This window comes from Lontra canadensis, unplaced genomic scaffold (genome assembly GCF_010015895.1).
Source record: "Lontra canadensis isolate GAN:19392208 unplaced genomic scaffold, GSC_riverotter_1.0 scaffold66, whole genome shotgun sequence".
NCBI lineage: Eukaryota > Metazoa > Chordata > Mammalia > Carnivora > Mustelidae > Lontra > Lontra canadensis.
Genome location: NW_022631060.1, coordinates 11,454,246 through 11,467,421, shown reverse-complemented (window position 1 = coordinate 11,467,421; position 13,176 = coordinate 11,454,246). Strand labels below are relative to the sequence as shown.

The window sequence follows — 13,176 nt, the reverse complement described above, 5'->3', positions numbered from 1 at the left end:
AGGGGACCCCGGAGGCAGAACCAGGGGTCATGCGGACCCCCAATGGGGTAGAGACCCTTGCTCTCCTTTTGTTCCTGACACAGGAATCCTCACAAGCCCTCTGCGCCCTTCCAAAGTGAGACAGGGCTCCCCACTTTCCCTTACCTCACTCAGTCTCCCGCATCTGCCTCAACACTGGCCCTCCCTAGAGAACCCCACTCACCTGGTTCCAGCCAGCTTCAAAGGAGTCCTCGGCTCTTCACGGCCCAGGGGTTCAGCCTCAGCCACCCCTGTCCCTCGTGGTTCACCTGTGGCCATACACCACCTGTTCCTGGTTCTCCCTTCCTCCAGTGACCTCCCTCCATCCTACCTGTGTGGGGCGTGGAGCCCCCCAGGTGCCACAGCCCCAGCACAGATCCTGCTGCCCCCTTCCCATCACCACACTCATTTCATTTCTTCCTTAAAACCATTGCCTGAGTGGCTAAGTGCAGAGGGCTGGGACATCGGAGCCTGAAGCTTGGGGATAGAAACCCAAGGCCAGGATGTTGTGGGTGTGGCTGCCTGTGGGTGGGGAAAGAGCACAGAGGAGCCAGCAGCGGGCTCCGTTCTACTGGTGCTCACCAGGGGAGGGGTCAGCGAAGCCCAGATACCTTGGTCTGGAAGGAACACTAGGAATCTGCAGGACCCCTGAGAAGGCCCATACCTTCAGGACAGGGTAGAGGTGTGGAGGAAGGACGTCTGGAGTTGGGGGACAGAGAGAAGCCAGAAGTCAGGGTGACTCTGAGCTCCTTAGTGTTACTAGTGTGACCTCCAGCTGTGTCCCCCCGTCCTGCAGTTTCCAAATGCATCCCTTATGACCCTCTGTAGTGGGTTGAATAGTGTCCCCTCAAAAAGATGTCTATATCCAAATGTCTAGACCCTGGAAACATTAGGTTACTTGGGGAAAGGGTCTCTGCAGCCATAATTAAGGGTCTTGAGATAAAATCATTCTGGTTTCACTGGGTGGGCCCTAAGTCCAACGACAAGTGTACTTATAAGAGACAGATGAGAGGAAGGCCATGTAAAGACAGAGGCAAACTTTGGGGTGATGTGGCCACAAGCCAAGGAAGCCTGGAGCACCACAAACTGGAAGGGGCAGGAAAGGGTTTCCTACAGATGCCCCTGGGGCAGAGCTCCCTTGGATTTCAGATCTGTAACTTCTGGGACTGTGAGAAAATCGTCTGTTGTTTTAAGCTACCCAGTCTGTGGTCACTGGTTAAGGGAGGCCCGGGACGCTAACAAGCCTGCCTTCCCAAGTCAGGGAACACAGCCGCACCTGGCTCCCCCAACTCTGGCCCTGTTTGCATGCAGGCCTGATGGCAGGGGAAAGAGCTGGTGGGGGCTGGATAGAACCAAGGTAGCTTCCAGTCCTGTTGCGCCCTCCTGTGTCTGTTCCTGCCTGGGCTGGGGTGGGCGGGAGAACAGAGTGCACGAAAAACCACCCCAAACCCAGCAGATAATACAGAGTGCAGGTCTATGAGGGGCATGGGGCAGGGTACACATATTGTGTCCTTGCTTGGATCTAGCATGTGAGAGGTGGCAGGTGGGTGGCTAGTCAGTGTGGCCTGGAGGTGACAGTTGGACAGTGGGTATGTACAGAAGGTGCCCACATGTCCTTCCTTGCCTGACTTCCAGGTTGCCCTCCTGTTTACTTCGCAAATCCCCTTTCTTCAGAATCTACCAGGAGTTTCTTGCCCGCAGCCCAGCCCAGGCCATGGTGGTTCCCCATCTGGGGTCCCCCTGTGTCTGCCCTCACTGCTCTAGTCTTTCCCCCACCTTGCTGCCCCGCCCCCCGGAGACGGCAAGCCAGCACGTGTCATCCAGCTCCAGATCCACCAGAGCCCCTAGCGCCTCTGGCCACTTCCCGCACTGGGCCGGGCCATCCCGGCTTGGCCTCCTTTCCGACGTCCGGCAGCGGCTTCTCAGGGCTCTCCCCACCCCCGTCACTGCCAGATCCATCCTCACCGCCTAACACTGGCCAGTCCTCCCAGGCTCCTGAGCCCCGGACCCGACCCTGCTTTATCTTTCACCCCAGCACGGGTCGCTAGCCACACACCACGCGGTGTGCTGACCGACAGCGCTGGTGGTTTCCGGCGTCTGAAGCAGACGGGGCGCGGGGCTAGGGTCTCCTCCCGCTGTGCCCGGCACCTGGAGAAGCCCACCCACCAGGATTCCGTCAGTGTTTGGTCCAGGAGCGACTGCAGGGCGCGAAACCGCTCGTCGCCGGAGCGCCACGGGGCAGCGGTGGCCAGAGCAACGCGGGCTGGGGGCGTGACCAACGCGCCGGGAGGGCCGGGCCGCCGCGTGGGGGCGGGGCAGCAGGGTGGGAGCGTGTTCACGGGCGTGGGGCGGGGCCAAGCCTGGGGGCGGGGTCTCAGGTGTGCCGGATGGCCGCAGCCATTCGCCCTGGGCGGAGGGCCGGGGCTCGGACTGTACCAAGTCCCGGAAGGGGAGGGCTGACACGGAACAGCCTACCGGCGGGGGCCTAGACCCTACAAGCTCCTCCAGACACGGGTCTCCCTGGGCGGTGAGCCAGCAATAAGCAGTGTCTGCGAAGCCTCGAGGCCTTCGGCCGCGGCGAGCGGCGGCTTCCGCCCCTCCAGGCTCTTCTTCCCCGCCCTGGTCCCAGTGGTCCCCGCCAATGGGCGGGGCGAGGCGGGAGGCCCGGAAGCCGGCTCCGTGCACTTCCGGGTCGGGGAGCGCGCGGAGACGGCAGCGGCTGTGGCGGCGGTGGCGGCGGCCTAGTCGAGGCCGGCGCTCGGGCGGCGCGGCGAGCGCCCGGGAGAGGCGGAGGGACGCAAGGGTTTCGGGTACGGGCGGGGCCCGCGGCGGCCTGGGGGTCCTGGCCGCGCCCGGGCGCGAGGGCCGTCCCCGAGCGCCGCGCGCTTTGTCTGCGGCCTGCCCCGCAGGGCGAGGCCTGCGCTGCTCGGGCCCGGGGAGGGCGGGCGGGGGGGGAGGGCCGGCGCCCAGGCCGGGAGCCCCTTCGGCCCGCACGCGGGTTTCTGGGGTCGCCGTCTCCTGTCCAGAGTCGCGGGGGGCGCACCCGCCTCGTCCCGTGGGAACCCCCCCAGCCGTGCCCGGTGTGAGCGAGGCGTGACCCTGTGCCGACTCGTTTCCAGCTCCTGGTGGCCCCTGCAGCCGGCGGCTTCGTCTGCGTCTGGGCAGCCCGAGCGGCCGGCGGGATGGTTTCCTGTTAGCTCGCGTCGTCCTCCCAGCGAGCCGCGGGAGTAGGCATTGTCCTTCCTGCTCCGCGCGTGAGGGGTGCGCGACTTGCCCCGGGCGCGCAGCTGCCGAGCGCACAGCTTCCGGCCCCTGCTCCGCGCTGTTTTTAGCAGCGCCCGGTTATGCCTTGTCGGTCGCGGAGGTTATGTGCTGTCGTCGTTTCTCGGAGCAAGTGGTAGTCGGCCTGGGAGCCTCCTTCTAGCCAGGGCTCGTGTGGCTGGACCTTGAGGCTCAAGCGAGGCCTCCCAGGACCTCCGGAGGGTTTGTTCACGGGAGAGTATTGAGTCAGAGTAACAGCGGCTGGCCCCTTCTGGTGCGGTCTCTGCACCAGGCCAGTGGCAGGGCTCCACCGGGGCGAGCTCAGCTTTGGGCTTCTCTGCAGTCCCCCCAGAATGGACGCTTGGTGTCCGCGTCAGCCCTGCACACACCTCCTTGGCCCTACTTTTTCACTTGCATTGCAGTTTCAGTTTTCAGGTCTCCTGTCCTTCGTGGCAGACGTGGAGTCAAGAACGACAGTCCTGGCGGGGTGTGAGATGTTGGACCTGGCATGCTTGCTCAGGGCCTGGCATGGGGGCCGGTTACCACCAGAAGTTCTTTGGGTTCCTTCGTAATGGTCGGAATCGTAGGTGCTTTGGGTCCTTGCATTTGAAAAGAGAAAAAGTGTTTCCTCTCAGCTCCCTAAATCTAGAGCAGAGAGGAGAGCCCCAGAGTACCGCCAGCATTGCCTGTGGCCTGGAGCATCCCGGCTGGCTGGGGTAGGGATGGTGAGCATGGACAGGCACCTCTGAGCTGGGGCTGCTGGTGGGGCCCCCATGGACACACAGCTCTGACCACAGTGTTCCCAACAGGGAGAGGGCTGCTAGGGTCTCTAGTGGCCGCCTCCTCGGTATTTGCACAGGTGCTTACTCTGGGAAGTACTTTCAGAAGTTGCCTGGGTTTTTTCCCAGCAGTTAACTGTCACGTGATGATGTTAGAACAGACGGTGTTCAGCCTCGTAGCTGACACTCTCCTGCTGCCCTCACAGCTGTGGTGGAGGAGCACAGGACCCATGGGACTTAACCCCGTAGGTGCAGGGACTGGTGGAGTTCAACCCCATTCCTGCGTGGGTATTTCTGGCAAGCCCCTGTATCCCAAACCCAGTCGTGGCCTTGTTGACCTCTTCCGACAGCCCTCTGAGGCAGGCCCTGCCACTGCCCATTACCAGTGGACCTGGGTCTTGGTGCACCAGGGGAGAATCCAGGGGCTGTTTGTTCAGACTTTTGACCTTGTGCTTGTGTAACACATCATCAGGGAAAGAATTTGCACCCCAGAACCTGCCCTCGGCTGTGCTCTGTCATCTCTTAGGTGGCCTCAGGGGTTACGTTTTCTGGCGTGTGAAGCGTTCCCTGGTTCTGTGTGTTGGTACAGCGAACACGTGAACAGCACAGGCTTGGGGCGGCAGTCCCAGTGCAGTGGATAATCCATGCGTAACTTTCGACTCCCTCTGAAGACTGTTGCTGACGGCGTCCCGTTGAATGGAAGCCTTACTGATGACATAAGCAGTTGATGAACACGTGTTTCTTTTAATACAGTGAGCTGAAGGGAAAAATACTACCAAGAAAGTCATAAGGAAGGAAAACACGTTTATAGTACTGTATTTACCCAAAACTTTTTTACATGCAAATGGACCTGTGCAGTTCAAACCCATGTTTTTTGGGGGGCCAACTTGCAAAAAGGTATTTACCTCCCTGCAGGGCAGGAAGTTTGCTGCACACTTTAGGAGCAGGGTAGGCATTGGAGTAGGTGTCCCAGGATGACCTTGTGGAGTCCGGTTGTGGGAATGGTGATGACACAGGCCAGAATGTTCTAGGCCCTCTTCCCTGACCCCACAGGAGAGGTGTCATCCTCCTAGAAGGGCTGTGGCCCTGTCATATCCTGAGGTCTGTATGCCTCCAGCAGGAGTCATGGCCGGGAGTTGCAGGACAGCTGGGTCCCTGCGTGTTGCTGAGTCACCAAACAGTGACAGTGCAGACCCTTAGTTGAGTGGGGCCATGGCTCGTGTTCTCAACCTTAGAACACTAAGTAGAGGAAAGGTGGTGGCTTTAGGGGGTGAATAATTGTATAGAACCAGCTCTGAGTGGACCGTTTCCAGGTAGGAACAGCAGAAGGCAGTTGATAGTTTCATCAAATTAACATGCCCTCACTACTTTAGAATTGGGGACTTTGTAAGGGAAGTTAGGCTCTCCAGAGTCTGAATCTGGCCTTAGCCCCACTAGGGGATTATTCTCCGGGAGCATCTGTCCAGAGGTGGTGGTGATAAGCCCTTCTCTTATTGCCACGTGAAGCTCTTGGTGCTGGCACGTGGCCCATGGGGGAGGAAGCCTGCGTGTGGGATCCACGAAGAAGCCTTATCTGGTCGGGCCTCCTTCCCAGTTCTTGCTTTGCCCCTCTGCCTTCTGGTCTTTTGTGTGACCACTTTTCTCTGACCATGGAGAGTGGACTTGGCCTGAAGCACACCATACCCCAGGGAGGGTTTTCTTCGTCCTGGCTTTGTAAGTAACTGAGGGACTCCTTGTGGGAAGTGTTTCCTCTGAGAGTCACCTGGGAAATGAAGTGAGTAGCATTGTTGAGAAAGGAGCTCTTATTTGGGGTCAAAAGTTGGAGGTCTGGCAATAGAGGTAGATGTGTTTTGCTACATTTGTGAGGTCATCTGTCTCGGTCTTCTGTGTTGTCCTTGCAGTCACAGGACAGAGGAGGCAGGACAGGTGTCCCCCCCCCCCCCCCCCCCCGACATCAGGAGCCCAAGAGCAAAGTGGCCATGGTGTCTGAGAGGTGAGCCTGACCTCTGTGTCCCGTGGTGGGGTGCGGTCAGAGCAGCTCAGCTGACATGCCGCCCCTGGTGGTGATCTGGTGCGCGGAGGTCAGGCTGGCCAATGCTGGCCAAGAGTGACAGGGGAGGAGAGTGCAGGGAGAGGGTCCTGTTAGCCCTCTACACCCTTCTGACACCTACCCCGCTAGGTTGAGATCCCTGCTCTGCCTCAGCTTATGATAAGCCATCGCGTTCGTGCCTGGCGTCAGGATTCCTTGGGACTGGTGAGGTGCTGTAGGTGCCAGACTGAAGCTTAATTAGCTCGTCGTAAATTAAGATCTGACTTTGTTGCTCTGTAAATGAGAATCAGTGTCTTCTCTCCTACCAGTGCACAGCTTTGCAGTTCAAGTTGCTTTCTCTCATGGCTCAGCCTCCCTGTCCTGCGGATGAACGTGTCACGGGTCATGCTGTGTGCCGAGTGACTGTTGGGCTTTCAGGAGGGGGCGTTGCATCCTGGGACAGTTGGGAACTTTCTGACTCTGATTTATTTCAGAGCCGAACGCCAATGTCCAGGGATGGATGACGACAGTCTGAACGAGCTTGTGGACCGAAGCCCAGGGCCGGACGGACGCCCACGACTCAGCCCCACCGCCCTGGCCAGGGATGCTGGTGAGCCAGTCTCCCACCCCTTCTTCCCCACCCCGGGCGGGGAGCAGGTGTCTGCGGCTCGTACCTCTCAGAAGCAGCAGGGCCGCCTTGCGTGCGGAGTCCCTTTGGAGGGTTATCTGCATGGGTCGGTTTTCAACTTTTACTCCTTTTTCTAAGTTATTGTCTCTGATTGCATGAGGGGTACCTACGTTTATCTTACCGTTCAGCTGAGGCGTACAGATGTAAAGAGAGCGAGAGGCTGTGCTTTCCCGCTTCTGTCCCCACCCATGTGGGCAGCTGCTCATAGTCCCCTTGGTGGGTGCGTCGGGCACTTCTGTGCCTCCGGGAGGCGGCGTCCCTCTTCGCTGCCTTGGTTGTGACACTTTCTCGGGGCCCCTTCTCCACCTCTTTTGCTGTAGAAGAAAGCAGTGACGGCACCGGCGGGGGCTCTGAGGAGGACACGGGCAGCGAGCGCAGCTGTAGCACGGACGGAGAGGACGAGGATGGGGGCCTGGAGGACCCGTCCGGTGAGAGTGCCGCCGTTCACACGGCCTGCTGTGTTCCCTCGCCGTGACGGGGACCGCTGTTTATGGAACGGTGCTGGAATTGGTGGCTTGTCCACACTGGCCAGCGGAGGGCTGCAAGGCTCCCCTGCCAGCCTCACCTTCCGCCGGGGCAGGGCTCATGTTCATTGTAACCTTTTGTTTCAGAATTCAGTTTGACAGCACAGCTTCCAATGTTTAGGAACGTGGAGCAGCACAAACTGGGGTCTTTCTGGGGTGAGCCCAGTGGAGTGGATTTGCCGGCACAGTGAGCAGAGGCTTGCCGTGGCCCAGGGCCACCTGGCCAGAACTCTCAACAGGCCAGCTCAGTGGAGCCATTCGTGGCTTCCTCTCATTCTTCTGACCAGAGCCCCCGAGAGCTGACAAGTGCAGGAAGTAATTTTATTAAGGAATTCCTAGCACTTTCATGCCAGTTGACTTCTGTGCCCTTGAACTTCTGTGTAGGGAATGTTGCCATAAGAGACTCTGGTTGGGCTTACAGCACCTCCTTCCCTGTCCCTCTAGCCACCCTGGCTGCTGCATGGCTTCCCAAGGCCCCCAGGCTGGGCTGCCCTGTCTGAGACCAGCTGTGCTCCCCTTCCAGAGAAGGAGGGCGCACTTGGCCCTAACTGCTGATAGGGCGCTGGGCTTTGGAAGTACTCATCAAGCCGGGAGAGAGGCATGGCCCTAAAGCAAGTACCATCTGCATATCACAGTCTCTCGGGCTCTTGCAGTTGGCAGTGTTAGAATGTTACAGAAAGGTAATGGGCTCCGAAGGAAAAGGGTTGCAGCAGCATGAGTGGATGTGAGTTTGCAACTTTGTGTGTGTTGGTGACTTACTCATCCACAGTTGGACTTTGGATGCTGTACACAGGGACCTGAAAGTATGTCCTGAGTTTGCAGGTCACGGATAGAGTTCTTCTGATTGTCCCCCACGATTGACGTGTGGCATTCGGCTGACCTGCAGCAAGTCTCAGGCTAGACACTTGGCCTTGGCAGGTCTGAAGGCAAGGGTTCGTCCCTCCAGCCAAGGTTTGAGGGCCTGCTGGATGCCAGAGAATCTGGCTGGGGCCCGGAGGGAGTGCAGAAGGCCACTGACCTGCTGTTCCTGAGCTCACCACTTAGCAGCAAAGACAGTGGCATAAAGAAGCGGTTATAACAAGGGCAATCATGGCAAGAGTGGGTATATAGGGGCATCGCCAGAAGAGGGGTTCTGTGCGCCTGGAGTAGTGAGGAGAAGCTTCCAGAGAGGTCTGTCTAAGCTGTGCTGTGAAGACAGGAGGCAGGGGCTGGCGGTAGCGGACCGAGTGCTGCTGTAAACGGACAGGTGGCACAGAGCCGAGTGCCCAGTAGGGAGGGAGATGCAGGTGCCAGGCCTGCAGGTGGGGAGGCGCTACAGAGAGGGAGAGCACTGAGGCCCTGTTCGTGGCTCGCAGGCCTGTCTGCTTACGGGAGTGCCCTTTGTTCCTGCGGCACCAGCCTTTCTAACAGGTGGCGGCCTATCCTTAGCAGGTTCCGGGAAGTGTAGTCAGACCTTGAGAAGGGATCTCCTGAACGGGCATTTCCTATATCCCTGCGGGCCTGGCCCTTCCCAGAGCAGCTCTTTCTGCTTGTTGCTTTTCTTGCCGTAGCGTTCGTCTTGTAAACAGCTGGCTTGATTGCGGGCTGCTGACTTTCCAACTTCAAGTATTACCTACTGGAAAGGGCCATCTGGGTGGCTCAGTCGGTTGAGTGTCGGACTCTTGATTTTGGCTTAGGTCATGATCTCGGGGTCCTGAGATCGAGCTCCACGGCAGGCTCCACGCTTAGTGGGGAGTCTGCTTGAGATTCTCTCTCTCTCCCTTTCCCTTTCCTTCTCCCTCTCCTCCTCCTGCTTGCACACACCCGCATGCGGATTCTTTCTTTCTTTGGAATAAATAAATCTTTAAAAATATATATTATTGGGACCCCTGGGTGGCTCAGTCGGTTAAGCCTCTGCCTTTGGCTCCGGTCATGATCTGAGGGTCCTCGGATAGAGCACCACGTCGGGCTCCTTGCTCAGTGGCGAGTCTGCTTCTCCCTCTGTTGGCTGTTCCCCCTGCTTGTGTTCTCTCTCTTTTTGGCAAATAAATAAAGTCTTTTTAAAAATATATCTTTAAGGTGCCTGGGTGGCTCAGTGGGTTAAGCCGCTGCCTTCGCTCAGGTCGTGATCCCGGGGTCCTGAGATCGAGTCCCACATCGGGCTCTCTGCTTTGGCGGGGAGCCTGCTTTCCCCTCTCTCTCTCTGCCTGCCTCACTGCCTACTAGTACTCTCTTGTCTGTCAAAAAAAAAAAAAAAAATCTTAAAAAAAATATACATCTTTAAAAAAATGTATTAGTAAAGTCTTACCACAAAAACTGAGAACATTGGGCTCTGATCTGTGGACTCACCCCCAGCCTCCAGGCCAAGTGTGCACTGCTCCACAGGGAGCTGTGATGGACGTGGGACCGTGACTGACAGTGGCCTGCTCAGGGTGCAGCCCCCTGGGCACCCCCATCTCTGGCTCCAGCATGGACCGTGCCCTTCTTGGGGAACCTGTGCTCATCTGCGCCTTCCTCGCTGATCCCCTAGTGAGGCAGGACCATCGTCAGCAGCCTGAGGAGGGGTGAACGGAGGTAGATGGCTCAGGGCCCTGCACACCCGCATGGGTCTTTACCACTCCTGTCATTGCAGGTCACTGTCCCTCATTGCCGTAGCACCGTCCCAGGTACTACACAGGGTCCCGCGGCCCTGAGGTGGCCAATTCTTTTGCCTTTTGGAATTCCATAGGGAGAATCTGACCGCCTGGACTCAACCCTCTTCTGCTCGCTCGGCCCTTAGCAAAGCAGGAAAGCTGAGAGAAGCCCGTTCTCAGGCAGCTTCCCCGGTGCCCTTTTCCAAAGTTTTTGCATACCAGTTTCATTAGGTATTTTTTTCTTGCTGTGTAACCAGCAGTTCAGAACAGTGTGTTCATAACCTCAGTGTTTCCAGGGTCTGCAGTCCGGGTGTGTGTTGCTGGTCCTTTGCCCAGGTCTCACTCTCCAACATCGGGGGTCACGGGCTACAGGGCCCACCTGAGGCTCAGGGTCCTCCTCCAAGGGCACTGCTTGTTGGCAGAATTTGGAGCCTTGAGTGGGTAGGGCTGAAGTCGTGACCTCTGGCTAGCTGTTGGACTGTCCTCCGCTCCTGAAGGCCACTCCCTTGACCGGCAGGTCACATAGCTGCTTGCTTGCCTCCACGCCTGCGGGCGCATATCGCTCTGACTTCTTTCTCTGCAACCAACCGGGGAAAATGGCTTTTAAAGGATGCACCTGTTTGGGCAAGGAGTACTTCCCTCGGCCGTGCAGCAGCAGGCCTGTAGGGGAGACACGGGTTCTATCCGCCCTGGAAGGGATTGGATGTGGCTGTGTCCTGAGCCCTGTGAGGACCCTCCTGCCACACAAGTGAACTTGAACCTCTTGTGGAGCTTGCATACGTTGACTGCTGTGTTGAACTGACAGTGTCTCCCTTTTTTTGCTGGTCCGGATCCAGCCCCAGAACCTCTCAGAAATTGATCAGCCATCTTGCCCAGTTAGGAACCCATGGTCCCTACATCCCCAAAGAAAAAACAATAGACCTGTAAGGAAGGTCTCGTGTGGAGGCAGATGGTCTGTTAAGACCGAGTTTAGGGGAGGGCTGGGGGGGTGTGGTCCTCTCTGGAGGCTGCTGTGCTCCGCAGGGGCAGTTGTCAGACGGGGGCGGGCCCCTGGCAGCTGCCCTGATGGGGAGCGCTTGGCTTCCGCAGCAAGGGAGGGGCTTGTGGAGCTGGGACGGCCACTCAGCCCGCGTCCCATCCTCTTAACTCGGAAGCCACTTCAGTGAGGTGCCCAGGGGTGGGCCTGTCGGGCAGGGCATCAGAAAGGTGTCTGTCCCCTGAGTGTAGGGTTTAGAACCATGCCTTCCTGCATACCTCTGTGGCCTGTTTGCTTCCGGGGCTCCAGCTCACAAAGTCACGTTTCTCCTTTTTCAAGGTTCGGAAGACTCTGAAGAAGAAGGAGGAAGAGGAGAAGAGGGCGTGGAGGCCTTAGTGGCTGTGGTGGACGCTCAGGGGAAGTTGGAAGCCAGTGGCGCGTTCAGTTCTGATGACGATTCCGAGAGCTGCCCGATTTGTCTCAATACTTTCAGGGACCAGGCTGTGGGGACCCCAGAGAGCTGTGCCCATTATTTCTGCCTGGATTGTATCGTCGAATGGTCCAAGGTGAGTAGGCAGCTTCTCTGGGGGCCTTCCTTCCTTCAGGGTGACCTCTCTCCATTTACGAGTGACCCTGCAGTTACCAGCCTCTTGCCGGTGGTGCTCTCTGTTCCGCAGTAGACATGGAGGCCGTGGCATCAGGTCCTTGTGTGATCTTCACTTTGGTTGGTGTGCTCCTGACTCTTGGGGTTTCCAGGAAAGCTCAGTGTGGGGTGATGTGCCCGTGGAGCATGGGATGAGGAGGCGGGAGAGAGAAACGTTATTTCTGGGTCAGTGCCCCGTGGGGACCTGTGTGTGGGAATCCTGAACAACTCAGGGCAGCCTGTGGCTGGCAGAGGTAGCCCGGTATGCCGTGACCCCACAGACAGAGCGTGGGACGGAGCTCAGCACTGAGTCATGATGACCAGCAGGACAGGGAGCCCACTGGAAGACAGATAAAGGAAGCGTATCAGAAACCGTATATTGCGTGAAGAACTTTAATTTTTAGAAGATTTTACTTGAGAAAAGAGGTAGTGAAAGAGAGCACAGGTGGGGAGGAGAGGGACAAGCAGGCCCTCCGCTGAGCAGAGAGCCTGATGCGGGGTTCGATCCCAGGACCCTGAGATCGTGACCTGAGCCGAAGGCAGACGCGTCACTGACTGAGCCCCCCAGGCGCGTCCCCCGCCCCGCCCGATGGTGAACTTGAGCAGCAGTAACCCTCTTCCGACTTTTTAAACTTCTTACTGTGAAAAATTCTGAAGACGAAGAAGAGGACAGGAGAAGTGATGTGCGCCCCCACCCCCGCCCGTCCCCGCCTTCTGGAGCCATCTGTCCTCTGTGCAGCCTGGAACTTGACCCACATGGATGCTGTGTGTGTTTGTAGTGGATCTCCATGCCTCCACCTCCCCTCGCGAGGTTAACAGTAACCCCACAGCCCCAGTCCTGCTCCCCGTGTTCCCAGACAGCTCAGGAGTTTGGACCTCGGCCACGTTTGTGCTGCCCTCGAGGCCACCTGTCTGCTGCCTCACTGGTGTCGTCCCAGGGCTTCCCTGCCCCCGACGCTCCTCGCTCCTCTCCTGTGGGGCTGGACCCTTTTGGCACAGGTTAGATTAAGGGTTAGATTTTTTTCACAACCGAAGCCTTATAAACTGAGGAGCCTGACAAGGTGCTGGTTTTCTAGTTGGTATCATACTGGATTAGCAGAAGGAGAAAATACAGGCAGAAGTGTCATGGAGGAAAAGGTACCCGTCACAGGTAGGTTTGTCGACATAGATGTTTTCCAGAAGAATTGTCCAAATGGGAAGCGCAGCGAATCCCTGAGCACAAGATAAACAGAGACGAAAAGTCATACTCAGAAGCGAGTCCTAAGAAGACACGCGAGACCTGTGAAGACCTTTTCTGAAACCGTTGAGTCTGAGTGAAGAAAGCACTTTCTGGAGGGGAAGTCGCAGCTCCAAGAGATGGCCATGGCGACCCCAGGGCTCCTGGGCCCTCAAGGCATTGTGAAGTGTGGAGAGGAGGGACGGAAAATACCAAGAATTGCCGGTCCTTTCAAGAAAGGGAGAAGTCACCTCCTGGATATTAAGACTTACGAAACTATAGTGACTACACCAGCCTTCCTCCGGGAATGGAGACCAGGCCCTGGGAGCGTGGTGGGGACCTGAAGGGCCAGCCACACATGGTGGACAGCAGGCAGCATCTTGCACGAGGGTAGAGAGGGGTCGGTACACGTGTGTGAGATGGAAGGAAA

General features: G+C 57.8%; 1 protein-coding gene across 2 annotated transcripts in view; it reads left to right on the top strand.

Moving 5' to 3' along the window:
* The first annotated feature begins 2,740 nt into the window (after positions 1 to 2,740).
* PHRF1 (PHD and ring finger domains 1) overlaps positions 2,741 to 13,176 on the top strand; it is a 27,448-nt gene continuing 17,012 nt past the window's right edge. Inside the window, exons 1-4 of one of the 2 annotated variants that reach the window (XM_032879854.1) lie at positions 2,741 to 2,828; positions 6,582 to 6,697; positions 7,096 to 7,203; positions 11,227 to 11,453. In XM_032879854.1, the coding sequence (XP_032735745.1) occupies positions 6,604 to 6,697; positions 7,096 to 7,203; positions 11,227 to 11,453 (429 nt within the window). In that variant the 5' untranslated portion in view covers positions 2,741 to 2,828; positions 6,582 to 6,603. Of the gene's footprint in view, positions 2,829 to 6,581; positions 6,698 to 7,095; positions 7,204 to 11,226; positions 11,454 to 13,176 lie in introns of those variants that run through there. The other variant, XM_032879853.1, reaches the window with a different exon arrangement.